Source organism: Psittacula echo, assembly GCF_963264785.1.
Source record: "Psittacula echo genome assembly, chromosome: 10".
In the NCBI taxonomy this organism is placed as follows: Eukaryota; Metazoa; Chordata; class Aves; order Psittaciformes; family Psittacidae; genus Psittacula; species Psittacula echo.
The window spans coordinates 716,859-742,113 of record NC_137741.1 but is presented as its reverse complement, the minus strand read 5'-3'; the positions used below and the strand labels follow the sequence as shown (position 1 = coordinate 742,113).

Genomic DNA, 25,255 nt, shown 5'->3' with positions numbered 1-25,255 from the left:
ACCCAGCAAAGCACAAGCTCTATCTTCATAGAATCCCAACCTGGTTTGGGTTGGAAGGGACCTTAAAGCTCCTCCAGCTCCAACCCCTGCCACGGGCAGGGACACCTTCCACTGGAGCAGCTTGCTCCAAGCCCCTGTGTCCAACCTGGCCTTGAGCACTGCCAGGGATGGGGCAGCCACAGCTTCTCTGGGCACCCTGTGCCAGCGCCTCAGCACCCTCACAGGGAAGAGCTTCTGCCTAATGTCTAATCTAAGTCTATCGAGGTGGCAGAGCCAAGCTTAACTTGAAAACTGGATTTTCTGGATTGGGTCATGCCAGCGTGACCCTGGGTGTGGGGCTGCAGGAGTATGTAGGTAGTAGCAGGATGCCCTGGGCTAAGGGTTTCACACTAGGACTGTGTGGGGTGATGCTGTGATGGCAACGTTTCACTGCTGCACCATGTCCTGGTCTCAGCTCTGTGGGTCTCAGCACCCATACTCTTAGCCGTGAATGGCTTTCTTGTGGGGATGGTGGTGTGAGCCCAGGACCATGACCACCTGAAGCATTGCCACACAGGCATTGATGTTGAACAATGAAGACTGCAGCCCAGGGGTGAAACAGCATTGGGTAGAGTCAGAAATTCTCATAGTGATGTGCAAAGTAGGTCTGGTCCTTCTTGTTCAGCTGCCGACAAGCCTTTTCCACACTCTTCGTCATCCCGGGTGGGCCACAGCTGAAAACCCCGATCTTCTGCACCTGCAACAGGAGGGAGCCAAACGGGTCAAACCCACAGCACCAGCTCTTCCCTGGCCCAGCCCCTCTTGGCCCTTGCCATTTGGCAGCTTTGGGCACAGATGCTGGCCAAGCAGCGTGCCCCAGCCTAAGGAGGCTTTTGGGGAGGTTATCACCTCCCCATGGAGCTGCTGGAGCCATGGAGGAAAGATGGGATCCCCAAAGGTCTCTGTCAGCTGTGGGCAGTGGTTGCGGTCGGGGTCTTGCCATAGCAGGGTGTGTTTGGCTGGTATGGGGCCTTTCTGACTCATGCAGCTCATCTTGGCTCCAGAAGGAAAGTGGGGTTCATGCCCCTTCTGCCCTGCCCTTGGTGCAGAGGCCACCAAGGTCTCCAGGGCCTCGGGGACAGGCTAGGACCACTCTTCCACAATGGCTGATGGGTGCCCTCCTCCTGTCCCCACCCGGGCACTGACCTCATGGTGCACCTCCTGCAGCGAGCTGAAGAAGGGTACAAAGGGAGGGCGTCCAAAGTGGGTGATGGCGTGAAGCCCTGTGAACAGGCTCTTGTTCAGCACCTTCTGGAAGTGCCGCTCGCAGATATACTGGAAGAAAGATCAGAGCACTTCAGAGGGCCCAGCATGGGCCGGCCTGTCCCGCAGCCTCCCCAGGCAGGTGGCCAGGCTCACCAGCATGGTGGTGCGCAGGTCGAACTTCTCAGCCAGCTGCGTGATGTAGATGTGCACGGAGACCAAGCTGTTCCTGTCCGCCTCCTCCACCTCGCGGATGATGTCCGCCAGCCACTCGAACTGCCGCTGTGTGCGCGTCACCCAGATGAAGTAGATCTGTGGCACGTGGGGATGAGGTTCAGAGTGAGGGCAGTACCCTGTGCATGCCCACATGGGGCTCCTTCACAGATGGATCATGGAGGATCCCCCAGAGGCCAGCAGCAGGAGGGGGCATCTCGGGAGAGCTTATTGTGCTTCAGATACTTCCTTTTACCTTCTTGCACTGCAGCTTGGAGCTTATGGATGACTTGAAGACCAGGTCCTTGAGGATGGATGCAAAGGGTGTCACCCCAATGCCTCCTCCCACCAGCACCGACACCTTGAACTTGTTCCACTCCTGGTGGCCCTCCCCAAAGGGCCCGTCCAGATAGAGCTGGAAGGGAACCAGCCATCAGTAGAGTAACTCCTGCTTCCGCTTGCCTAGGTCTTGGCTGCCTTCAGGGCTGGAGGAGCACCACAGGCTGGGCACAGACACTGCCACAGATGCTTTTGGGCTCAGATGTCCCTGGAGAAGAAGCGTGGGGCTCACCTTGGGCAGTTTGCCAATAAGGGCCAGGCTCTCTGGGGAGTAGAGCTCCCGCAGGCGGGTGGTCCAGGGCCCCACGGCCCGGATGTGCAGGCTCAGTGTGTCCTCGTGCGGTGCCGAGGTCAGGGTGAAGGGGTGGTACTCGGAGGTGCCCAGGGCGACGCAGGCGATGCGCACCCACTGCCCCGACTTGTAGTCAAAGTCCTGTGGCCGCTGGAACTGGAGGTGGGTGACACCTGGCAGGAAGAGAGGGGCCCGGGATGAGGACTTCTTTAAGGTGGAGACCTCAAACACCATTCCCGTACCTAAGGGGGCTACGAGGATGCTGGAGAGGGACTCTTCATAAGGGACTGTAGCGATAGGACAAGGGGTGATGGGTTCAAACTGAAACCCATGGCAGGGGGGTTGGAACTTGATGAACTTTCAAGTCCATTCCAACCCAAACCATTCTGTGATTCTGTGATTCTGTGACTGAGTAGTGGAGTTTCCTGCATTGCTGCAGCCCCCAATGCTTGCGCAAAGAGCCTGGGCTAAGCTGGTGCCATGTGGCCAGGGATGTTGTGGTACCTGAGGGCAGGAGCTCGGCTTTCACGACACTGATCTCCACCTTCTTCCTGCTCAGGCTGAGCAGCTTGTCTGCACTATAGATAAGAGCTGGGATGATGAAGTAGATGTGGAAGCGGGGCTGCTGGATCAGTGCGTAGCTGCCATGAATGATGACCTGGGCAGGGAGCAGCCCCCATCAGCACTGTACTTACCATGGCAAGCCATTGCCCAGGGGTTGATTTGGTGGCAGTTCAGCAGTAGCAGGGAGCTGGGATTTGGGCCACCAGCTCTCTTCAGACCCCCCAGCTATTAGATCTCATCAGCTGGGCTGACCCACAGGCTTGTGGTGCGCTGTCACCACCCCTGCCTCCAAGCCAAAATACTTTACCAGGATGTAGAGCAGCATGTAGAGGTGGTGGGTAATCCAGAAGCCTTGGAAGCTGACGCGTCGGAAGTGGCGGCTGGCGAACACGTACATCACAGCCAGGATCACGAGCAGCAGCACCCCTGTCATGCCTGTGAGTGGATGGGTTGGAAGGTCCTGGGGGATCAGGGTAACCACACAGGGGATCCTCCAGGGCTTGGCAGAGGGGTGGACATGGACATGCAGGTCTGCCTGCAGTGGTCTCACCTGGAATAGTCTGGAAGAACCACCAGTAATACTTCTGTGGGAGCTGAGACCTGGAGAGGAATTGCACCATGGAGTGGCCAGAGCAAACTCCTGGTTCCCACTTTCATTTGTGTCCATGCCCAGTACACTCTGCCTGGACTGCGCTTTAATTTTCACCTACCCATCATCCATAAAGACATTGGAAAAGAGGCAGGACAACACGCTGAGAGGTGTGACTGAGAAGATGTAGACATTCACTATGTGACCTGCAGTGTGGAGCACTGTGAGAGACAGAAATCAGAAGAGAAAAGCATCACTGTTGCTGTGGATGGAGGTGCGGCAGACCCTGCGGATGTGCCCAGGGACCCGGCAATTCCTCCTCTGGTGCAAAGCATCTGTGCCTCTGCAGGCTCCATACAGCTCTTCAAGCTTCTGCCTGGTTCTGCTGTGTCATGGTCCTCCTGCTCCAGATGGGGCTCCTGGGTGGCATATTCTCCAGCAGGCCACCTACCTGAGAAGATGAGGGCTGCCATGGCAACCCAGCGGTGAAAGTCCACAGCGGCATCGAAGGGGATGTAGTGGTTGAGGAAGGTCTCCCGCAGGACTGTGATGAGGTTGCGGCACATGGTGAGCAGGATGTAGGAGTACATGAAGGAGATGCAGGCGGCCGATCCCCGGGAGATGATGATCCCCACAAAGGTGGTCTGTGCGATTCCCGTGCTGGGGGATGCAAAGGCATAGTCTGGGGAGAGAGATTGAAGGGTGTGTCAGTGTGCCTGGAGCTGAGGGCCATAACCCTCCCTGCAACAAGGGGACAACCACCTGTGTGGCTCCACCAAGAAAAGGTCACCGGGGATGGGGCTGTGTGGGGACAGAGGCATGACTCTCCGTGTCAGAACCCCCAGAGCTGCTGGGTGACAAGGTCTCCTTGGAGGTCAAGGGAGGGCATTGTCCTCCTCTGCTGTGCACCTTGGTACTGTGTCCTCAAGTGAGGCATCAACAAACTGGAATGAGCCCAGTGGAGTCCACCAGGGTGCGTGGGAGCTGGAGGACATCATGTAGGTGAAAAGCTGGGGGAAATGGGCTTGTTCAAGCTGAAGGAGATGGGTCAGGGAAGTCTGTCAGGCTTGTTCAGGCTGTCTACAACCACAGTGTTACAGAGAAGAGAGAGCCAAATGCTTTCTGAGACACACAGCGAAAGGGTGAGAGGCAACAGCTTGAGTTTCACTGAATGAAATTCAGGTTTGATGTAAAATAAACTCTCCACATGCAGGATGGCCAAAAACTAGCACAGGCTCAACCAGGTGGTGGGATCAACCTCAGAGCCCTTCAGACCTTCTCTAGATAAAGTCTTCAGCAGCCTCATTCAGGTTTGAAATTGGCTTTGCTCTGAGCAGGACATTGGGCCAGACCCGTCCAGAGGTGCCTCCCAACCTAGGTAAATCTTTGGTTATTCCAGGGGTGGAACAACACTGTTTGCCCAAAGCTATGCCAGGACCTTTCAGATCCCAGCACGCCCCATGCAGCCAGCAGCTTTGAGGAGCCAAGCCCATACACCCCTCTGCACGTGCTGCACTCACAGTAGGCTCTCTCCACAAACACGCCGGTGGTGATGGCAGAGAAGAGGACCACACAGACGATGTGGCGCCGGTAATTCTCAACAAAGCGCTTGAACTCCTGGATCTTCTGCTGAACTTTCTTCCTCTCGTACTTCTTCCGTTTTGCTTCAGTGTACAAATGCAGCTGGTACTGATTCACCCTGGCAAATACAGGAGGGCTGCTGTCATGTCAAGGTTTAGCCAGTAAGGTATGGCTCAGGGCCATGCTGCCCAGCTTTGGGTCTTCCTCCCCATACAGCTCTGTGACCAGCTCTGCACACCGAGGATGCTGGTGACCTGCAGAGCACAGTTTCAGCATTTGATATCAGGTCATCCCACAGCCTACACACTTTTGAAAGCTGGTAACAAACGTGCAGATAATGACTCATAAATGAAACCAGAGATAAGAACTGTAAAAGATACTTCTCATAGTAATATTCAATCCTCCAAACTGATTCTAGGGTAGAAGAAGGTCCTTGGAGCTATTAGGGCATATCAGGATATTCGGGCCATGAATAACAACCACTTATCTGCTTCCTTGTAGAAATATTTGCTGCTGCCACAGCAGTGAGGATCAGAGTCTCTCCTGCAGCTCTTGCAGGCAGGCTATGGGTGAAGCAGCAGCATCCCACGGGGAAGAGAAGCTCAGGCAGGAATTGGCAGCAAAGCCCCTCTCTGCAGGCAAGGCATACACTCTAACACCCAACATCACAGGCTCTGGACTTGGCCACTTCATTTTTTTTAATAGAGGCACATCACCCGGACCCAGCTACAGCACCATCCCCACCGAAGCAGGGCTGCTCCTGCAGCTTCTTGGTCAGCGAGGGGCTGTGATGTGCCTGCCTGGGCTGAGGTATCTCCTGCCTATGCAGTACCACCATCATGGGGGTGCTGGGTCCTTGCAGCGGTGCCGTTTGACTGGAGGGCTATGCAGTCTGGCACACCAACATGAGAAACAGCAAAAAGGCTGAACCTGAACCTGAAAAGCACACCCAGTGAAGAGAGGGTGCGCTCACTTTCTGCCTGGTCTCTTCCTCAGCTCTCGCCCTTCTTGCTCCACGTAGTGGTTCACAATGTCCAGGTTTGGGTCATTCTCTTCCTTTGAGATGGTTCTGTTGGAAATAAAGCTTTGTCTAGCCTGAAGCTGTACTTGCAGGAAGGGCTTACCAAACTTTTCCCATTTTCTCCACTTTCAGGCTCGGAAGGTGTCAAGCTCTGTCCTGCAACCCTGCTTGCGTTACTTCAATTGCATGGTACATGGGCTGGATTCGCTTCAAGATAAATCCCCGTTATGGAAAACAAAGTAGGACTCCCATCCCAAATGAAATAGGGGCTGTGCAAGAGGCAGTTCCTCCCCTCTGCCTGCCTGCATGCCAGGGGAGGAAGGGAACAGCCCCACTGTAGCATCCAGCTTGCTCACAGGCATGTTGAGCATGGTCATCCTGCTTCCCCAGTGCTGGGTTTGCAAACACCTGGTGGGAGCACTTGTTGGAGGGGTCGAGGTGACAGACGGATGTGCATCAGGGCAGGTAAAGATGCAGCAGCAACACTAAGGAGGAGAGCTTACCTTTTTGACTCTTTCTTTCTTATGAAGGAGGCGTGGTTATGCAGATTTTGCTTGAGCACCTCTGGGACACCTTTGATGATCCAGAAAGACAAACAGCGGTTCAGCATGTGCGAGATGCAGCGGACAAGGTTTAGGCATCTCCCTTTGGCAGGGATGTAGGGAGAGGCTCTGATCTGCCCCAAACATGTACATGGAGCAACAGCTGATGCCCTATTATTGCAGTGGGGTTGGAGAGACCAATGGGAGCTACCTACTGGGCACTGCCCATCACCTCCAGCCCTGCAGGGCCTGCGGTGTTCCAGTGCTCCTGCCCACCGACCTTTGATGCAGAGCTGGGTGAGACGAAGTTCGCTGTCATGGTCCCGCAGCATGTAGTGGAAATCCTCCCATGTCAGCTCATCCCTGTCCTGAAACCCTGAGGCCCGAAACATGGACTCAGTCACCTGCTCTGCCTGATCTCTTGACAGGCAGTTGTTGGAGATCTCAATGAAGGACCTGGAGCAAGGAGGTGAGATGGGAACTTTAGAGGACCAAATCCTGAGTCCTTCACATAACACAGGGCAGAGCCCCAGACCAGTTTCATGGGAGAAATGGGCTTTTGGTGTGAGTGTTGAGCCCATGGGCTCACACTCATGTAGCACCCTTGGGGAGAGAAGCACAGAAACTGGGAACCGCTTTTGAAGACATCTGTGTTTACAGACATTGTGAAAACATCTAGAAAGGTGAGGAGAAATACCTGAGCATCCTCAGAAACTCTTCCTTGGAGAGGAACCCATTCTCATCAATGTCATACATCCTGAACATCACCTTGGACTTCTCCTGTGGGGACCCTGGTGGGAAGGGAGAGAGGCAAAGTAAGAACAGATTCTATTTTCATCAGTAAAGATGCTTTCAAACATTGTCTTTGAGAGCCTGGACCTGCAGCAGTGAAGCCTCACCCAGTTCTGAAAAGACTGAAAGCATACTGCTGATTGCAGCTTAAATAGCAACTGGAAGTGAATAGTGTACCACCATTCTGCTTGACTTTCTCAAGTGTAAGGGGAAGAACTGGGTATGTGCACATTCTGGTGCATTATTTTGCAGACTCAAAATGTGCTTTCGCACAGCAATGATTTTTCTGGGAGCCGCTTTGATTGAATCTGACATTCACCACCTCCATCTATGAATCCACCTTTCCAGTGGTCATTTAGGCAGAATCACATATAATATCTGAAGGGGGCCTATGAGGATGCTGGAGACTCTTCATCAGGGACTGTAGCAATAGGACAAGGGGTGATGGGTTCAAACTGAAACAGGGAAAGCTCAGGTTGGATCTAAGGCAGAAGCTCTTCCCTGTGAGGGTGCTGAGGCGCTGGCACAGGGTGCCCAGAGAAGCTGTGGCTGCCCCATCCCTGGCAGTGTTCAAGGCCAGGTTGGACACAGGGGCTTGGAGCAAGCTGCTCCAGTGGAAGGTGTCCCTGCCTGTGGCAGGGGCTGGAACTGGATGAGCTTTAATGTTCCTTCAACCCAAACCAGTCTGCGATTCTATGACGTCTCAAGGACAGGATACATGGTCCATTCAGGAGATGATAGGGCGGACTTTTCTATGGTGGTAAAAGATAGCTTCCCTTCTGAACAGCCTTTCAGTAAACAAATTGCATTGTTACTGCCCTGTAACTCAAGTTGAAGCTGTCCTAAGTGAAGGGAATTTTAACCTGTAGGAGTGCCTACAGATCGACCTGCTGGATGGATCTTGTCCCTCATTCTGCTGGTGGTGTTGCCAGAGCCTGGAGACAGGACTGATGGCAACAGATGAAGACACTAACCAGCTCCAGCTCCCACCTTTCATGAAGACCACCAAGATGTCCAGGAATTCCCGGAAGGAGATGTAGCCATTGCCATCTTTGTCAGCCAGAGAGAACATGGAGTCCACAAACATGGAGTGGGCTTTGAGCCCCAAGGCCTCGGCAAACTCAGCCCTGCTCAGCTCACATGTGAGAGACTCCTTTGCCTTCTGTGAAGATTCAAAGTTGAGCTCCCCGGCATCGGACCTGTTGATTTCCAGCACCTGCAGGTTGTATCCCACAAAAGACACCCCATGAGCACTGGCAGAGCAGAAGGCTGGCATTCCGCTGCCTGACATACTGCACAAAGACCAGTGGCTCATCTGGCACTAAACTCACGGCAGATACCATGGGGAAGTCCTGTGTCTCTCCTACATAATGTGACTTTCACACTAAACACCACTGACCATTATGGAGACCTCAGTTACATCATCCAAAAGACTCTTTACCACAAAAGACCACAGCAGAACTCCCTTTGTCTCCAAAGTATTGGCAGCTTCCTTGTGCGCGATACCAGCACTTACAGGGAGCAACAGCAGCAACATTCATTGCTTAATCAGTACAGAAATACCTTTACCCATGCATCTGAACCTGCCACACCTCTACATACCTGAGCAAACAGGTGCCTAAAGAAAGTCTCCAGAGTCTGTTTTCTCTGCTCCTGTGTGACTGCCCGTTTCATCAGGCTCTGCTCCTTCATCTCAGACATATGCAGCTCGAGGCCGCTCTCCTCCAAGTAGCTTTGTAGCTTCCCAATGAAGTTGCTCCTTTCTGCCTCCTCACTGAAAAGCAGCACCTGCAGAAGACCCCACCAAATGGTGGTAAGCAACAGGGTCTCGACTGGGATGTGAGCGCTGCTGCTGCTCACCACAGTGGTTGCTCCATGGTATGAGCTGGACCCGGTGGTTCTCAGGAGGCCACAGCCATCCTTCAGGGACCTACACTGCTCCCAGTGCCCAGGGCTGAGTGGTGCAGGGTGTTTGTGACGGGCAGCAGAGGCCTGTGGGGGTTGGGGGAAGGTATCAAACCCCAGGCATCATGGTACTCACCAGGTCATACTCCTTGGGGCTCTTCAGGAGCAGAGCTTTGTTCCCTTTATTGCTGGAGAGGACCACCTCCACCCTTTGGTAGGCTTTCAAGCTGATGCTCCGGAGCACAGACCCTGTCCTATCCAGCACTTTGAGCACCTCATCAGCTTGGAGCTGAACGTAGATAGGAGAGCTGTCTGTCTTGGGACCGTGCCATTCCATGGCTGATGGGAGAGAGCACAGGACTCAGCTGGAAAGCCACACCTGGGCCCATCCATATTCACCCCACCACCTCCTTCACCAAGATGCAGTTTGGGAGTGATTTCATGACCAGGCACATGTTAAGGGAACAATTATGATCTCCGAACTGCAGACCTCAAGCTCATGGATGCAGGAGGAGTACAAGCTATGGAGCAGGGTGGAAGGATTTTTCCACTCTTCAGAGCAAGGCCCTTGCAGACCTATATGTCTGGAGACTTATGTGTCCTGGAACTAACGGTGCAAGTGCTCTACATAGGTTTCCTCCAGGTAGAGTGAAATTAGAGGATCGTAGTATGCCTCAGGTTAGAAGGGTCTCTCACCCAACCTGCTGCCCCAAGTAGGATGAGCTACAGGATCAGGACAGTCTGCTCAAGGCTATTTTTGATCAGCAGGGCTTGGATAGGATGGAGACTGCACAACCTCTCTGTGCTTCCTGTTCCACTGCTTGACTGTCCTCCTGGGGAAACAGCTTCTTGTTACACCCAGGCTGGATATAAGGTCCAAACCCAGACCTGCCTCAGTATGTGCCCTGACTTCAGCAGCAACACCAGGGGCCATCACAGAATCACCAGTGCCACCTCACCATGTATGGCCTCTCCAGTCATCTCCCTCTGCACCCTGGGGCTCTGCTTCTGCTGCAGCTTCTGGAAATCTCTCTTGCGGAGAATGGCAACGATCCAGGCAACAAACAGGGTCACTGGGGACACAGGGGAGGGAGAGGCATGAGATGGCACAAAGCTCCTTCACACTTTGACAGGATCACCCATGCGACAGGGTCAGACAGGGGTTTATTCCTTCCCCATTGGCCCCAGTTCAGTGCTGCATGGATTTATTTAATTCAGGCCGCTCCATGAAAGCCCAGCTCCCTTCTGGTGCCCAAGGACCCTGCCACCTCAAGGACCTGAGGGTTGACAGAGACTCAGCATCTCCTTAGTCCATGAGCACTAAGCCCCTTCCTCCAGTAGGAGAGGAGGTGGGTAAGGAAATGGAGTGGCAAACCTAAAGGCAGACAGCAGAGGACAACGATGATGATCCCAAAGCCTGCTCCGCTGCCTTTGAAGTAGTCCAGCACCATCATGGGTGTGCAGTTGGCCAGATGCTGAGCTGTCAGCTGCTGGGGCTGGGGGCACGGGTCCCCTACATGGGGGGGAGACAGACTGTGAGTGTCACCAACCTTTTACCCATCTCACCTCCTTCATCCCAAGAACTTCTGCATTAAAATTCTGGTGGGATCCATTGCTGAGTGACCCAGAGAGCACTGCAAACCTGGGATGCTTCAGTTAAACTCCAGGTCTTAGGGGACAACCTTTGCTTTCGGATTGAAACTTTGCCTACTGCAGCAAAACAAGCACAGAACTGGACTCAAGTGCTTTGGGTCTTCAGTGCCATCACCTCTCCCAGTGGGATGGGCTGAGCAAGAAGCACTCTGGGCCACAGCAAAATGGAGCTCAGAGCCTCTGCTCATCCAAGTGCTGCAAATCCAGGAAGTCCTCCTGGTGCAATTGCATGGAGCATACACCAAGGGAATCAAAATGCCTTGTAAGGGCTGTTCAGCAGATAAAATGCTTTCAGCAAATGGAAGTTCATGCTGCTGTTGCAACCACATCTGCAGGAAAGCCTATCTGACCCTCCCAACAGCGCTGCAACAACCCTGCCAGCAGAGCAGCCAGGCAGGATGGTCATATGGGGCTAATAACTCTTGCAATTAAAGGCAAGTAGGTAACATTACGCAGTTTTGGTATGGAAAGCTTAACTCATTTGCCAACTTCATCACATTCTGGGTCACTCACTAGTTTAACCTGCAGACCTATGTGTGCTTTTATGTAGGAGCAAGAGCAACGAAAAACCTCCTCGCATCAGTAAGGAGTGTGACCGCCATGAGGAGTGCTGCCCGCCTTGCTTATGAGCAACCTTTGCATTTTGCATGTGTTTTGCTGGCTGAGGGGCACAGCAAGTGTCCTGCTTGAGAAAATGCCAGCCCGATGTTTTCCCTGCGCCACTGTTACCAAGACAGGACTGCTTTCCTCCCTAACTTGCTGGTGCTGATCACTCCCTGCGCCCTGTTGTTGCACAAAGCACTCACCCTTGCTCCAGACAAACACGTGGGCCTGGAGATCTGTGGGGTCTGCGTAGGTGACAGCAGCCAGGACATCGTGGAAGGTGGTGTTACGGATCTTCCTAGTTTCCTCCACTGTGAACAGCCTGGAGAAAAAGACATAGGGCCAAGTGGTAGCCCCGGGTGTTACTTGCTGGCAGCAGGAGGGATTCACTCCCTGCATCATTTCAGGCATCGAGGAAGCTGGAGGATGCTTTTTCCTCCAGGCCCAGTTTTTGTGTGTTATTGGGGCTTGCAGAGCAGTGGGCACCCTGCCAGATGGGGATGAAGCCTTTACCCATTCTTGGTGTTTTCGAACCAAAACCTGTCACCATCACGCAGGCGCACAAACTGGTCCAGGATGATGGCACTGAAGAGGGAGCCGTCAGCCTCCAGCATGCCCCCAGGGAGTAGCTCCAGCCCAGCTGTGTTGTTGGCATACAGGGCAGCGATCTTCTCCAGGACCTGTCCAGAAACCCCCACCACATGCATGTGAGAAGAGAGAATTCTGCCAGGGCATCAAACAAATCTTGGCAAGCCTCAGGAGGAGCAAGGAATGTGCATTTCCCAGACATCTCACATCCATGGGCTGGGAGGATGCTCAGCCCCACACAGCCTTGAGGTCATGGCTTGGACTTGAGCAACTAAGAATCACTTCAAGAGCACCCCAGCTCCAGGAGGAGCAGGGCACCAAGTGGCACAGGAGGTTATCACTGGGGCAGGATATATTTATTGATACCTCATAATTATGTAGTTACCCCAATACAACAGCCCCACAGGCATGAAAATAAGCTGGGATGCGCATTGACGTCCCTCTTCCTATGTTGCTGAAGAAGCCAGTTACTGCCTGGACTGCCCTGCCATCCTTTGACACACACTTTCCATGCCCAGACCAGTTCCGTGTTACCTGTCGCTCCAGGTGTGGGGCAAAGTCTGACCAGTTCTGGAGAGGCTCCAACCCAAATCGCTCCCGTGCTTGGTTATAGGTGGGCAGGCCAAGGTCTCTCCCACGCTGCAGACAGCTGGCCACGTAGTCAGTGCGGGAGTACTTCAGGGGCCCATACCAGTAATCTGTGGTGGATTCGAAGCCATAAGGATGGCAAGGAAGAGCAGGAGGAGCAACCCCAACTGCCATAGCTGCTGGGATGGCCTCATCCCTCTGCCATGGGCCATGCTGAACACGGAGATTGTCTTCATGCCCTTGCCAGGACAGTCCCACGGATGTGCTTAACATGCCCTGCAGCTTTTCTGCACTTCCATTAAGCAGATTGAAGCTGAGCTGAGTGTGTGTCTGGGTGCTGATGGTGATGGTGATGAGACCTGCCTCCCCACCTCAGCCCCTGCACAGCCCTGGGAGAGGTTTCCCCACCAATGTACCCTGCAGTGCAAGGGAGTGCAGACCTTGGAGATCTTCCACCACAATGTTATCCTCCCGCTCTGCTATCTGAGAGCTCATCCCCAGCAGAAGGTTGTCCACATCCACCTCCTTTTCCTGCTGCAGCCTGGTGCTCTGAGGGGAGATGGGAAGAGCAGATGATTCCTCACCTGGAGGTGAGGACATGGAGCAGCCCCACACTCCTGCCCATAGGGGTGCAGACCCTGGGCATAGGGGGACCAAGGACTTCTTCCAGGTTCATTTTCTCCACGTCAGCTCAACCTTGAGGTCTGAGCCTGCCATAGCTGAAGGTGGCATCTGCGGATGTTTGGATGGGGAGGATCTCTCACCTGTTGGCTGGCTGTCACGCTCTGCACCCAGTTTCCCTTTCAGACCCCTGTGGGGTCCCCATAATATAAAGCAAGGAATGAAGCCCCCCCACAGCCAGCCCACCACATCCTCAGTACCCTTCTGTGTACCTCTCTGCTCCAGTAGCTGTTACAGAGCCGCATTGCTGGGAACGAGCCATCAGAGCCAGGAACTTTCTGGAACTGGCACTTGGGGTCTCTGGAACATCAGAGAATGGCTGGACCCACAGCCCCTGGCCAGGGCTGCCCTAAGCTGAAAGGGCTTGGCTGTCCCAGCAAGGGGCAGGATGTGGGGAAGGGACAGGGACCATCCCCAGCCACCACCCCAACCTGAGCTTCCCCTACCCAGGTACAGGCTGCTCCTACCTCTTGTAAATGCCGGGTGGCACCATGGTGGCCAGGAATTGCCCTGCAGCTGCCACGAACTCCGGTGAGAGGCTGGGGTCGAGGTGCTGCTGGTAACCTGCAGGCAGCAGTCACAGTCCAGCAGCCAGGCTGGAGGGAAAGGGGGACGAGCCCCCTCTCCTGTGATATCTCCCAGCTTCCCCGGTTCTATCCCCTACTCCCAGCATACCGTCTCTTCCACTCACCTTTGTACTCTGGGATCTGTGTCCCCAGCAGGGTCGGCAGCCACTCATACAGCACGATGCTCTAGGACACAAGGGTTGCTGCATCAGCACAGTGCCAGGAAGGATGTCAGGGGTTAGGATTAGGGTAAAGGATAGGGTTAGAGTAAGGGTTAGGGGTTAGGCTTTAGGGTACAGTTATGGGTTAGGGTTAGTGTTAGGGGGTAGGTTTATAGTTAGGATTTGGGTTAGGGTTTAGGGTTAGGGTTGTTAGGGTTAGGGCTAGGGTGTTTGTGTTAGGTTTAGCATTAGCTTAGGGCTAGGGTGTTAGGGTTAGGGTTAGGATGTTAGTGTTAGGTTTAGCGTTAGCTTAGGGCTAGGGTGTTAGTTTTAGGGTCAGGATGTTAATGTTAGGTTTAGAGGTTAAGATTAGTGTTAGGGCTTAGTGTTAGAGCTAGTGTTAGACCATCATACAGCACAATGCTGTAGGACACAGGAGAGCTTTGTCAGTGCCATGTCCATAGAGGTTCACAGGGGTCCTGGCAGAGCCAAGGAGGTGCCATCCTTCACCTGGAAAGTGGCGATGACCCACTTGCGAGTGTGCTGGAAGAGGTCTTCATCAGACCAGGTGGGGTGCCCTTGTGCCAGCACTGCAGCCAGGTGGTTGTGGTACCGGAACCAGGCGATGCTCACAGCCTGCAGGAAGCGGTTCTCATTCCCCCAGGCACTCCCCAGGTCTGCAAGAGCCATCAGGAGCATCAGTGGGGAATGCCAGCACTGGGTCTAGTTTTGCCCATAGCTGGATGGCCACCCCCAGCCCTGTGGCTGCAGCCCAGTATCCCCTCATCCTGTTGCCCTTCCTTCCACTGAGATAAGCAGTGTGAACGAGCAAGAATTGGTAGCAGGATCCCAGCATGGACCGAAGGTGAGGAATTCAAAGCAAGCTGAGCAGCTTTTATCAGTGGCAGCCCCTTTCCCCATATCCTTTCCTCACTGCCTTTCCCCTGACTTGGATCAAAGAGACCAGCACCCACTGATCTCTGCATGCTGGCTGTGAAATGACCTGTTGCTTCCTGGTGATGTGGCTGCTTAATTTCATGGTGTGTCTTTGCAGGAAAGCCTTTGTCAGAGTGTACACCTTAGCATAGCATAGCATGGAATGGCATAGCATAGCGTAGCTTAGCGTAGCATAGTGTAGCGTAGCACAGCGTAGCACGGCACAGCATGGCATAGCATGGTTTGTGCTGGAAGGGACCTTAAAGCTCATCATGCTCCAACCCCTGCCACAGGCAGGGACACCTTCCACTAGAGCAGCTTGCTCCAAGCCCCTGTGTCCAACCTGGCCTTGAACACTGCCAGGGATGGGGCAGCCACAGCTTCTCTGGGCACCCTGTGCCAGCGCCTCAGCACCCTCACAGGGAAGCATTTCTGCCTAAGAGCTCATCTCAGCCTCCCTTCCACATGAGGCTGATGGGAATATTTACTGACACCTCCCGCTAGGGCTGGGAAACTGCCTGCTCTCCCACAGGACTCCCGATGTGGATTTCCCAGCTCTCCACATCCTCCTGCCCCTTCTCAGGGTCCCCTCTGGGCTCAGCTCCAGGGACCTCCTGCTCCTCCTGCTCACAGTCAGCGATGGAGCCAAGTAGGTGAAAACCCTCTGAGGATGCCCCCCTTACCATAGATGCCCTGTGGACCACCCTGTCCCGTGGACGGATCCAGTGCCTTCCACATGTGGACTCTCCCGTCTGTCTCCCTTGGGATTCGCCCACCAGGCCCAGACGCCAGCTGCCCCCCTGAGAAGCTCCTCAGGGCATCGCTCCAGGAGTGCAAGGGGCCGTAGATGGAGCTGCCGTCCAGCCAGCCTGTCACCTCGTTGGTCTATAGCAGGCACAGGGAATGCACGTTAACCAGGGTCTTGGGGGAAAGGTGCCAAAAACAAAGCCTGAAAAGCACCAACCCAGCCCCTTGGTCTTGCAGAGCAGCTCTCGCATCAGTTTTAACAAGAGCTATCAGGATGCAAGTATACCCACCAGCAATCTCTAGGCACACTGCAGGAATTAGTGCCACGGACAGGAACAGACTCTTGAATATCAACCCTGCCAAATGTTTTCACAAAGCCATTCTTTCAGCCTGAAAATGTACCGGAGTTTTCATTTTTCTAAGGTTTGGAATGCTGCTAAAAACATGATGTGCTGATGTGGTTTCCTCCTTGTGTGTCATGTGAAATGTTCAGGGGGATTTTTTACTTTGATGATTTTGATTGGGAAGCTTTCCAGCATAAAATAAAAAGCACATGGGCTTGGGAACACATCCAGCCTCAGCACAGTGAATTACCAACAAATTAGGGGAAAATCTGGATATTTTCCAAAATAACTGAAATCCAGAAAAGCTTTACAGCTTTGTAAGAGTCCTGGCTCAGTTCTGGGGTATGTTTCTAAAGGTAAAAGTTGGTGGCTAATAAAATGTGTCATCATTGCAGACCTAGAGCGGCTCAAGTGCATGAATTGGTTATGAGAGTTTATTACGCTGGTACTAAAGAAGCTCCGTTTATCACTTGTTTCAGCAAATACAGACAGCCCTCCCTCTGCTCATATTGACCGAAGGGATAAAAATTGGTAGCCAAGGAATGCTGCGAATTGATCCTGCTTTACCTTTTCCTCTTCTGCCCTCCATGTAGATGACACGGGCAGGCCTAGAGTTATTACATTGTCTTTGCCCAAGAAAAGCACTGACCTTGAGCAATCACAAATGTTACTTCACGTGAACCACTACTTTTGAGGTTGTCCTTTAGGCTCATTTGCAATTGTTCAAACACTTGAGAGATGTGTACTTTTAAGGAACCAATGGTGCTCTCTTCTTTTACATTTGCAAACATTATCTTGGCTGCAACAGCTCCCAGTGTGGGGCGAAGACGAGTTCAGCAGAAAGGCAACGAGCAAAGGAAATGCTACCTACCTGTTCCCGGGGGCTGTTGGGGCTCTGCCCTGTCTCCATTGCCCAGTGAATGCGCTGGAAGGGCAGAACCACATCTCCAGTGCCTGCAGGGTCAAACACGACGTCTCCAGATGGGATGTGGATGTTCAGGAACTCAGCAGGGCAGCCGGGTTTCTCTGTCCCCAGGATGTCCGACAGCACATGGAAACCTGCCAGAGCCCTAGGCATAGTAAGCATGGGAGGACTGGCACCAGCACCAGGATGTGATGGTGGGCAGTTGAGCTGTACATGGGCTGAGGAGACCCCCCCTTGTGCAGTGGTTTCTTTCCTGCCTTCACTGCTAGTTTGCTTCACAGCTTTGAAAAAGTCACTGTGGGCTGGAGCCCAGATGTGCTGAGATCCAGCCCACAGGAACCGGGCTCCAAGAGCCGCTGGCCAGACCTCACAGGTAGGGAAGAGTCATTCAAGGACCAGGGTGGAGAAACTCAGCCAGTGGATGTCCAGAGACCATCAGCACCTGGATCATCTTCTGGCCATCACTTTACCAGGAGCATGGTTCTGCATTTGGCCCTGAGCTCCTCCTTGCCTGTGGCCTTCAAGGCCAAGGGTTGCTGCTGATGCTGTGCCTGGTGGCTGATATTGCTGTCAGCCCATTTAAGCTTTGGTGTGATGGGAGAAACTACTTCCAGGAAGAACCTAAGTGGTAAGAACCTAAGACACTTGTGTCTGCCCCTGCTGTGGCCCAACCTGGGGCCAAGCACCTTAGCTTGGTTGTCCAGGGATGTATATGAACCTTAAGCTGTACATGGACTTAATTGTCTCCACTTCTTTGGCAAGTAAAGGATGTTTTCTCAATGAGCTGAAAGCATTTCCCAGAGATAGACATTCTTGGGCTTGGAGACCCAAGACTCCATCGAGCTCCCAGGCAACAGCAAAAACTACTCCCACTTGCAGCAGTTCTGCCCAGCCATCAGACACAGCATGTCCCTATTGCAATTAAGTAATTCTACCACTAAAACAAATGAGCAAGTTATTAAATGACTAATATCAGCTTTTGGGTAACTGCCAAAGGTCACTGTAAATTCAGACTCTCTTGGCTGGACAGTACTTTGGTATGGCATATTTTGGTATTTTATCTTTCAGGTGTGGGTTTGCTATGAAGTGGTGCATAAGGAACGCTCCAATGCATGGCCTTGGGGTGCCAGAAACCAGCATTTTTCCACCCAAACCGGCATTTAGGGACTGTAGCGACAGGGCAAGGGGTAATAGATTTAAACCGAAACGGGAAGTTCAGGTTGGATTTAAGGAAGAAGTTCTTCTCTGTGAGGGTGCTGAGGCGCTGGCCCAGGGTGCCCAGAGAAGCTGTGGCTGCCCCATCCCTGGCAGTGTTCAAGGCCAGGTTGGACACAGGGGCTTGGAGCAAGCTGCTCTAGTGGAAGGTGTCCCTGCCCGTGGCAGGGGTTGGAACTGGATGAGCTTTAAGGTCCCTTCAACCCAAACAGTCTGGGATTCTACGAGTTTTGCACTCGGGGCCAGGTGCCAGCTTGTACCGAAGAAGACAGCCAGCACGGTCGTGTTCCTGCGGGACGGCAGCCCAGAGGGTCCTCGCGCCACCGCATTGCTCAGCTGGCGAGCGTTGGGCACATGGGGCTCCTGCAGCGCCTGGTACACACCATCCGCATAGTTGGCTGGCAGGAGACGAAGCAGCCTGGCACCTGCAGCACCAAACAACATGGTATGGGTCCGGTGGCACCCAAAAGGCAGGAGAGCAGTGATAGCGGGGCACACCAGTATATGTGAGGGTCCAGAAGAGAGCAAAAGGATGGCACAGACTCTTAATACTTGCCAAGAACATGCAAATCTTGGTACCAGCACCCAAAACTTCTTGCAACACTGGGATCAGTCCTCTTAAAACTAGGAGGGATTGTCCATATGCGTGTTCCCTTACAGTTGTCCTTCTCTGGTCTATGTGCACCCCAGTTGCCTCCTGGAGGTCTGAGCTGGTGATCCAGTTGGGTACCTGGAGTGATGCTAAGCTGCCCATGCTGACTATTCTACACAGCATGGTGATTCCCAACACAGTAGGAAACAGGAGAAGGTACAGTCAGAGAGGCAGAAAGCAGAATATGAGAGAGAAACACCCTGATTTTGCACCCATTGCCTCTTCTGTAACTGAAAAGCCCAGAGGCAAGAGGTCATTTGTCGCTGATGAGCAAGTTCATTTTGAAAGGCTCTTGGCCAGTGTGTTGAGTTGGAGCTCCACAGAACTGGGGGAAATCCTGAATTACTGGATTAGTTTCAGGTTTAGTTTCCAGAGGTTTGTTTGCAAATGTTAAGGCCTGATCTGTCTGCTCTGGAAGAGGGAGAGCTTGTCTTCCAGGAACCCACTGGATCTCCATGACAGGCTTTGGTGTAACTAAAGGGCTGATGTTGGAGAGCCATTTGGACTCAGAGGAAGCTGTGTAATTGCCACCACAATTGTGTCATCAGACCAATCTGGGCTGTGGGAAATAGGAGGGTTTGTAATATATTGTATTTCAGAAAAGATCCTGCCTGATCTGCCCTGGTCCATGTCTCAGAGAGATCTTCTGGAGGTAGGCTCTTGGGTTGGTTGTAGGTGTGAGGAAGCAGCTTGCCACTAGCACAGGCAAATCCCATACTTGTCCTAGTACAGACCGGTACATGCTGCACATCAGCTCAACAGCACAATATCTGCCCTGTGCAGAGCAGAAAAGGAGTAAGTTCAGCCTGAACTCTTCTGTCTCTGACCTTGTGTTGAATGCTGCTTGAACTGCATGCTGATTTTGGCTAAAGATTCCTTTTCTCACCTCTGGGATCCCTGACCACCACTGAAATGCCTGCTGGGAAGAGCTGGGTCCTCTGTACCTTGGACATTTTTAATGGCCTTGCGAAGGCACAATTCTGCTCTGGGGCTGATCCAATACCAGCATGATCTGCAGATGGTGCCTGGGCAGCTGATAAAAGTGGCAAGGCCAGGATGTGGGAGACAAAGCTGGGCTGCTTGACCCCTTCACACTGTTCTAATGAGGCTCTTCGCCACCTCTAATTGAGGCCAAGAGCCACCTTGCAGGGCCATGGGAGGTGGCATCGTCTGGTCACCTGCCTGGGTCAGGCCAACTCAGAAACATCTTTTCTCTGTTGTAAAGTGAGCCAGATGCCAAAGCATCAGCTTGCCCTGTTGCACCATCCCCATCCCATGCCCAGCACTCACCCACCGAGCCACGGCTGTGATGCAGCAAGTTGTTGTACCAGCCGTCGTAGCGCTGGACCTCCCAGGAGATGCTTTCCTGGGCACCTAGAAGAGATCAAACCCACTTGGTGAGCAGCAAAAGAAGTGAATGAAACAAGCACCTTCATTACAGAGTTACATTTATAGTGTGGTATTTCCTATATTCTTTCTGACACTTTCTTTACAAACAGTTTCTTAGATAAATTTTTTAGCCCTTTTGAGAGATAAGCAGTGTCTAAAATTAGAAATTCATGCTCACAATCATGATGTTCCCAAATCAGTTTCTGGCCCACACCAGTCTACTCTCAAAGGATCTTCATTTTCTTCTGCTCTCTCATTCTATCAGGTATCTCTCTACTTCTGATCCCCTCAATGTCCATGTGAGTAAGCAAAGGCCTTAACATTGGAGTTATGCTCTCCTCTGTGCATTGTGCACCCAAGTCAGCCTTTGCCAGTAAATATATACATTTTTCCTTTGTGTTAATTTTTATTGCTTTTATTATAATACAAGCAGGAGGCTCCAGTTCCTGGTTAGAAGCTGTGCACACCTACGAAGAGCAGGAGGTGAGTCTTCCAACCTGCAGGCTCTGCAAGTTCAGCATTTTGCTTAATTTTTTTCTTATCTCATCACAAGCTGAATCGTCTCCATCACTGATATGATCTCCCACGAGTTAGAGGAAATTTCTCTTAGGAGCAGAAACTATCCAGGATCTCCCCTTGGATCCACTTCCTTGAAACCATACTTACTCCCCAAGGTCCATGTCACCAGCAGAACCGTGGTCAAACTCAACATCATCTCTGCAGGTTGCATTGGCCACAAAGTCTTTGGAAGCAGTGACCTACAAAGGGAAGAGAAGGAGGAGGAGGAGGAGGGAGCTGGACTGCTCTATCGGGTGAGAACATGCACAGACCATAATCTCAGCTCCCTCTTGTGTTTTCTGCTGCCTTGTAAAACCCTGCCATCCATCAGCTGTATCTGCTGATGTGGGCTGTGGGAGGTGGCAGGGACCCCATCATCCTGGGAAAGCTCTGTCAGGAGGTGTCAACTGGCCTGAGAAGTGCAGCAGGACCAGTGCTGTGGCCCCAGGGTACCCCAGCTGTAGGCTCACAACTCATCATCCCTGGCAGGAAGATGTTAAGCTCTGTTATAGAAACATGCTCTTCATTGAAGAAACAGACGGTTTTCAGCTGGCAATTCCCTGCATCCCCAGTGGTGTTGGTACCGCACATCAAGACCTGGGTCACCTCTGGGCTAACTTGACAGCACTCTTTCATGACCATCCTTTCTCATGACTCTTTGTCATTTCATTTTCCACAAAGGCCCTGGATCTAGAGCAAGTTTCATGAGTGAGACCTGAACCTTTTAAAACCCTGTCCAATGCCTAACTGAAAGAGAGGGATTCTCAGCCATGGACAATGAAGGCCACATTTTTTGGTCATACAATGCTGCCGCTGGCTTTCCATGCACAGGAATGCCAAGCTTGAATTTAACTCCAAGGTAGGGTTTTCCACTAAATATGGCTCTTTGTTGCTTGTTCCAGCACTGTGGGTACGCATCCAAAGACTAGCATCATTTCAGAGGAGCTGCGTTACCAAGAGATGCGGTGATGCCCGGATTTCAGCTTTTTCTACATTGCTCACAAGCCAAAACAATACTTCTGGCTTCTTTTTTTCATTATTTTAATCAAAACCTAAAGAAACAATGGCGTCAGAAAGGCTTACAGGTTGCCAGCAGCAGTATAGGATTAATTTTTGATGTATTGGGAATTGCAGTGGCACAGATTGTAAAATATGCATCACTAAATACACTGTCCACTTGTTTGTTTAAATCTCAAACCACAAATGAAGTGGTTTGAGATTTAAATAGTCATTTGTGCTCACTTTAATTGTGTTTATATAACTGAGCGCTCACTGCCAGGTTGTGAGCATAGCACATAACCTGTGTTAACTCTCTTCCACCAGACCAGAGTATTGGTATTTTGCCTTAGAAAACAAGATGTTTCTGAGCAAGTGCATTTCCACATTCCTCCTCCACCACAAGTGCTCACCTGCATTCTACGCCTCACAAAACAAGCAAATTGCTTTGTTTAGCTTTCCATAACATGGATAAATCACTGTTGAAATACCTCTTCACTGATGGCATTTTTGTTTCTGGCTTCACTTCCATGTTTATGGGAGATGCTGAAAGCCTCAGAGTTGCTGCTGGTGTTCCTGGTCACCCAGTGCCACCCCTGTCCTCCTGGAACATGCTCCTGTGCAAGGGGCCACAGAGCTCTTCCACCCCACAGCCCTCTGCTGAGCATGGTCTTGTGGATGGGAGATTTGAGTTGAGCAGCTGGTGGGAACCAGAGGCTCCATGGTTCTCATAGGAGGAACACAGAAGTCTGGCCAGTGGGTGAAGCATGAAGATGCTCAGGACCTCTGCCAGAAGTGGCAGAGCCCAGTCACCATCACCACATGGGATTCTCTCGCCAGAAAGCTCTCCCCATGCAAACAGCCTGCCAAAACCGATGTGGAGGCCTGTTTGGCTGGAGACACCCTCAGCAACCTGCAGCAATTGTGGTTTGCTTGTGCACAGAGGTCCACACAACTGTCACACTGTAGGAAGGGAGTCCCCATAGACACAGCTGTATTTATCTGCTGCTGACTCAAAATGCATAGGGTTGCAATCCCCATCTAGAGGCGAGGCCTGAAGGTGCCAGAGAAGATTTACCAGAGTCATTCAGGAAACATGAGGCAAAGCCAAGGCTCAAAGCACATCACCACAGCCACAGCGGAGCATGTCTCTGCCTTCCCCTTAGGTCTTCTTGTGGGACTCCAGCAGAAAATGTGTTTTAAAATTCCTTCTGTCACTAAGCAAACTTCCCATTCCCTCATACGTGGGGATTGCTTTTGACTCAAACCGTGAGACCACATGCCAGTTCTAATGAACTTTTCATCTCTCCATGGTCCACTTATTGCCTAGTCAATCCAAGACTGTGGGGAGGTGGTTGGAGGCTTTCCAACCTCGACTGTGGCTAATGTGATACAGTGACAGTAGTGGTCTTACTCCAAGCAGCAGGTTGGGCCACAGACTACTGAAGGCCTTTCCCACCAACATGGAACTTCTCCTCCACGCCTCTACGCTGCCTTTACGTCTTCCTACAAGTTGCTGGGTACATCAGCAGTTGGTCTTTTCCAACAAGACCTCAAGAACCATTTCCCTTCCCCAGGAGCAGCTCTCCCTGTCAGAACTTGGTTCGTAAAGGCCTAAGGGGACATTGACACCATGTCTCCCCTGCCTATCAAGCCTTCTCCAGCACTTGTTAGGACCATTCAGACAGGCACGGCTGAGTCACAGCAGCCCTTACAGGATGCACTCAATAGGAGGAGCATGCAGGCCTGAGCTAAGGGACCTCATGTCCAAGGAAGATGGGTATGAGTGGCACTCAGCTGTCACACAGGCTCCTTTCCTGTGCTTCAGCTGAGAGTTCCAGCTTCACATTCTCCTGTGCTGCTCCGTGTGCTGCGCCATGCAGACAGGGATATGCACAGTCTCAACCCTCTGTCCTGTGGCCCCGCTCTTTCACAGGCAGGGATGTGTGTGGTTCCATCGCACCCTGCAGGTGAAGACATGACTCAGACACCCCCAGTCCTCCATGCAACCAGGGACACAAGTGGCCTCAACCTCCTAGAGTTCCATGCCCGTGTGTGCCCCAAGCAGGCAGAGACACCAGTTGGCCCTGGCCCCTTGGTCCCCCATGTAGATGGAGACATGTCCCCCCATCTCATCCTGTGCCTTGTACCCAAGCAGACGCGGACAGTGGTAGCCCAGGACTCTGCTTCCCACGCAGGTGGACGGGAGGCGACACATGATCGCATCCCACCCTGTCCATCCCACAGGGAAGAAACGTGCGGCCCGATCCCTTCCACCGCCGCACTTAGGGCCCCGTTCCCAGCTCGTGCCCCAAGACGGGCGTAGCACGGACCCCTGCCCCCTCCACTGGCGACAACGCGCGCAGCCCAACCCCGCCGCAGGTAGCAGCGTGTGCAGCCCCAGCGCCCAGCTCCCTGTCCGAGGGAAGCGGGACACGCGTGGCCGCGATCCCCAGGACCCTCCCCCTACGCACGCAAGCGCGGACACGCGTGGCGGCGGCGCTCACCGGTGCGGCGGTGCGGGGCTGTGCAGCGGTGCGGTGGTGCGGCGGGGCCGCGCGGTGGTGCGGCAGTGTGGGGCCGTTCAGCGGTGCAGGGGGGCTGTGCGGTGGGGATGTACGACGGGGCGGGCCGCGCCAGGATTTACATAGGGCTCCGCACCCACCGCCGCCTATAAGAGCGGGGTATGGGACGGTGCCGACTGAGCCCCGCTGCTGCCGCTGCCACCGCCAGCAGGTAGGTAGGTAAGTAAGTAAGTAAGCAAGCAGGTAGGGTAGGTAGGTAGGTACGTAGGGATAGATAGATAGATAGATAGATAGATAGATAGATAGATAGATGATAGATAGATAAAGTAAGTAGAAAACTAGAAAGGAAGGTAGGTAGGTAGGAAGGTGAGTAGACGGAAGGAAAGGGCTGCTGTCCCCAACACTGTCCTGCCTGTGCCCCACTGCCCACCCACTCCTGAGGGAAGCAGCCCACGGATGCTTCCCACCTGGCTGGAGGGGTGCCAGGTGAGGGTGGGAGGAGAGGGTGCGTCCCCACCTTGAGTTGACCTGGCTGCTTTTGCTATCCCGATTTGATCTTCTCACAGGAGCAGGAAAATGCAGGGAAATCCACTCCCTCCCCCCCTTTCCCCCCTGCCCCATCCCTAAATTCTAGCTCTGATCATTTAATTTCATGGGGATTTCCCTTTTTCAATTGAAAATACCTATCTGCAGCCCTGAGCAACCCCATCCAGGACTGCTGTTGACTCTGCTGTGAGGAGGTTTTGGCTGGGCACTTCCAAAAGGTCATTTCCAGTTTGGTTCATTCTGGGGCAGGAAAATGGGGTTTCCATAAGGAGAAGCTTCCTGCCTCCTTTGCCTTTCCCTCCTGCCAGTCCAGGATATTTTAAACAAAAGTTGTCCATTTCTGCTAAAATACTCATCCTTCCTTGAAGATGTCTTTAGTCTTTTCACTCTCCATATACTGCAAGAGAAGAAAGCACAGGACTTCTAGGGCCACAGACACGCTTCTGCATGGAGGATGCTTTCCAAGGTGCAACAACTTCAGTTTCTCCTGCCCTGAGCTGCA

At 52.7% G+C, this 25,255-nt stretch overlaps 1 protein-coding gene across 1 annotated transcript; it reads right to left on the bottom strand.

Annotated features, from left to right (window-relative positions):
* Positions 1-613: 613 nt before the first annotated feature.
* DUOX2 (dual oxidase 2) lies at positions 614-20,858 on the bottom strand (the record flags this gene model as incomplete). Its single annotated transcript, XM_080626439.1, has 33 exons — positions 614-736; positions 1,186-1,314; positions 1,399-1,554; positions 1,712-1,870; positions 2,027-2,259; positions 2,591-2,744; positions 2,958-3,085; positions 3,201-3,250; positions 3,361-3,460; positions 3,691-3,921; positions 4,760-4,938; positions 5,794-5,889; positions 6,345-6,414; positions 6,664-6,839; positions 7,081-7,174; positions 8,166-8,391; positions 8,778-8,963; positions 9,217-9,419; positions 10,040-10,153; positions 10,456-10,593; positions 11,540-11,658; positions 11,850-12,016; positions 12,459-12,622; positions 12,953-13,061; positions 13,406-13,493; positions 13,661-13,757; positions 13,885-13,945; positions 14,431-14,597; positions 15,540-15,741; positions 16,819-17,006; positions 18,348-18,512; positions 20,030-20,113; positions 20,795-20,858. The coding sequence occupies 33 exons, from the start codon at positions 20,856-20,858 to the stop codon at positions 614-616; spliced, it is 4,620 nt and encodes a 1,539-aa protein (XP_080482565.1).
* Between the last annotated feature and the right edge of the window lie 4,397 nt (positions 20,859-25,255).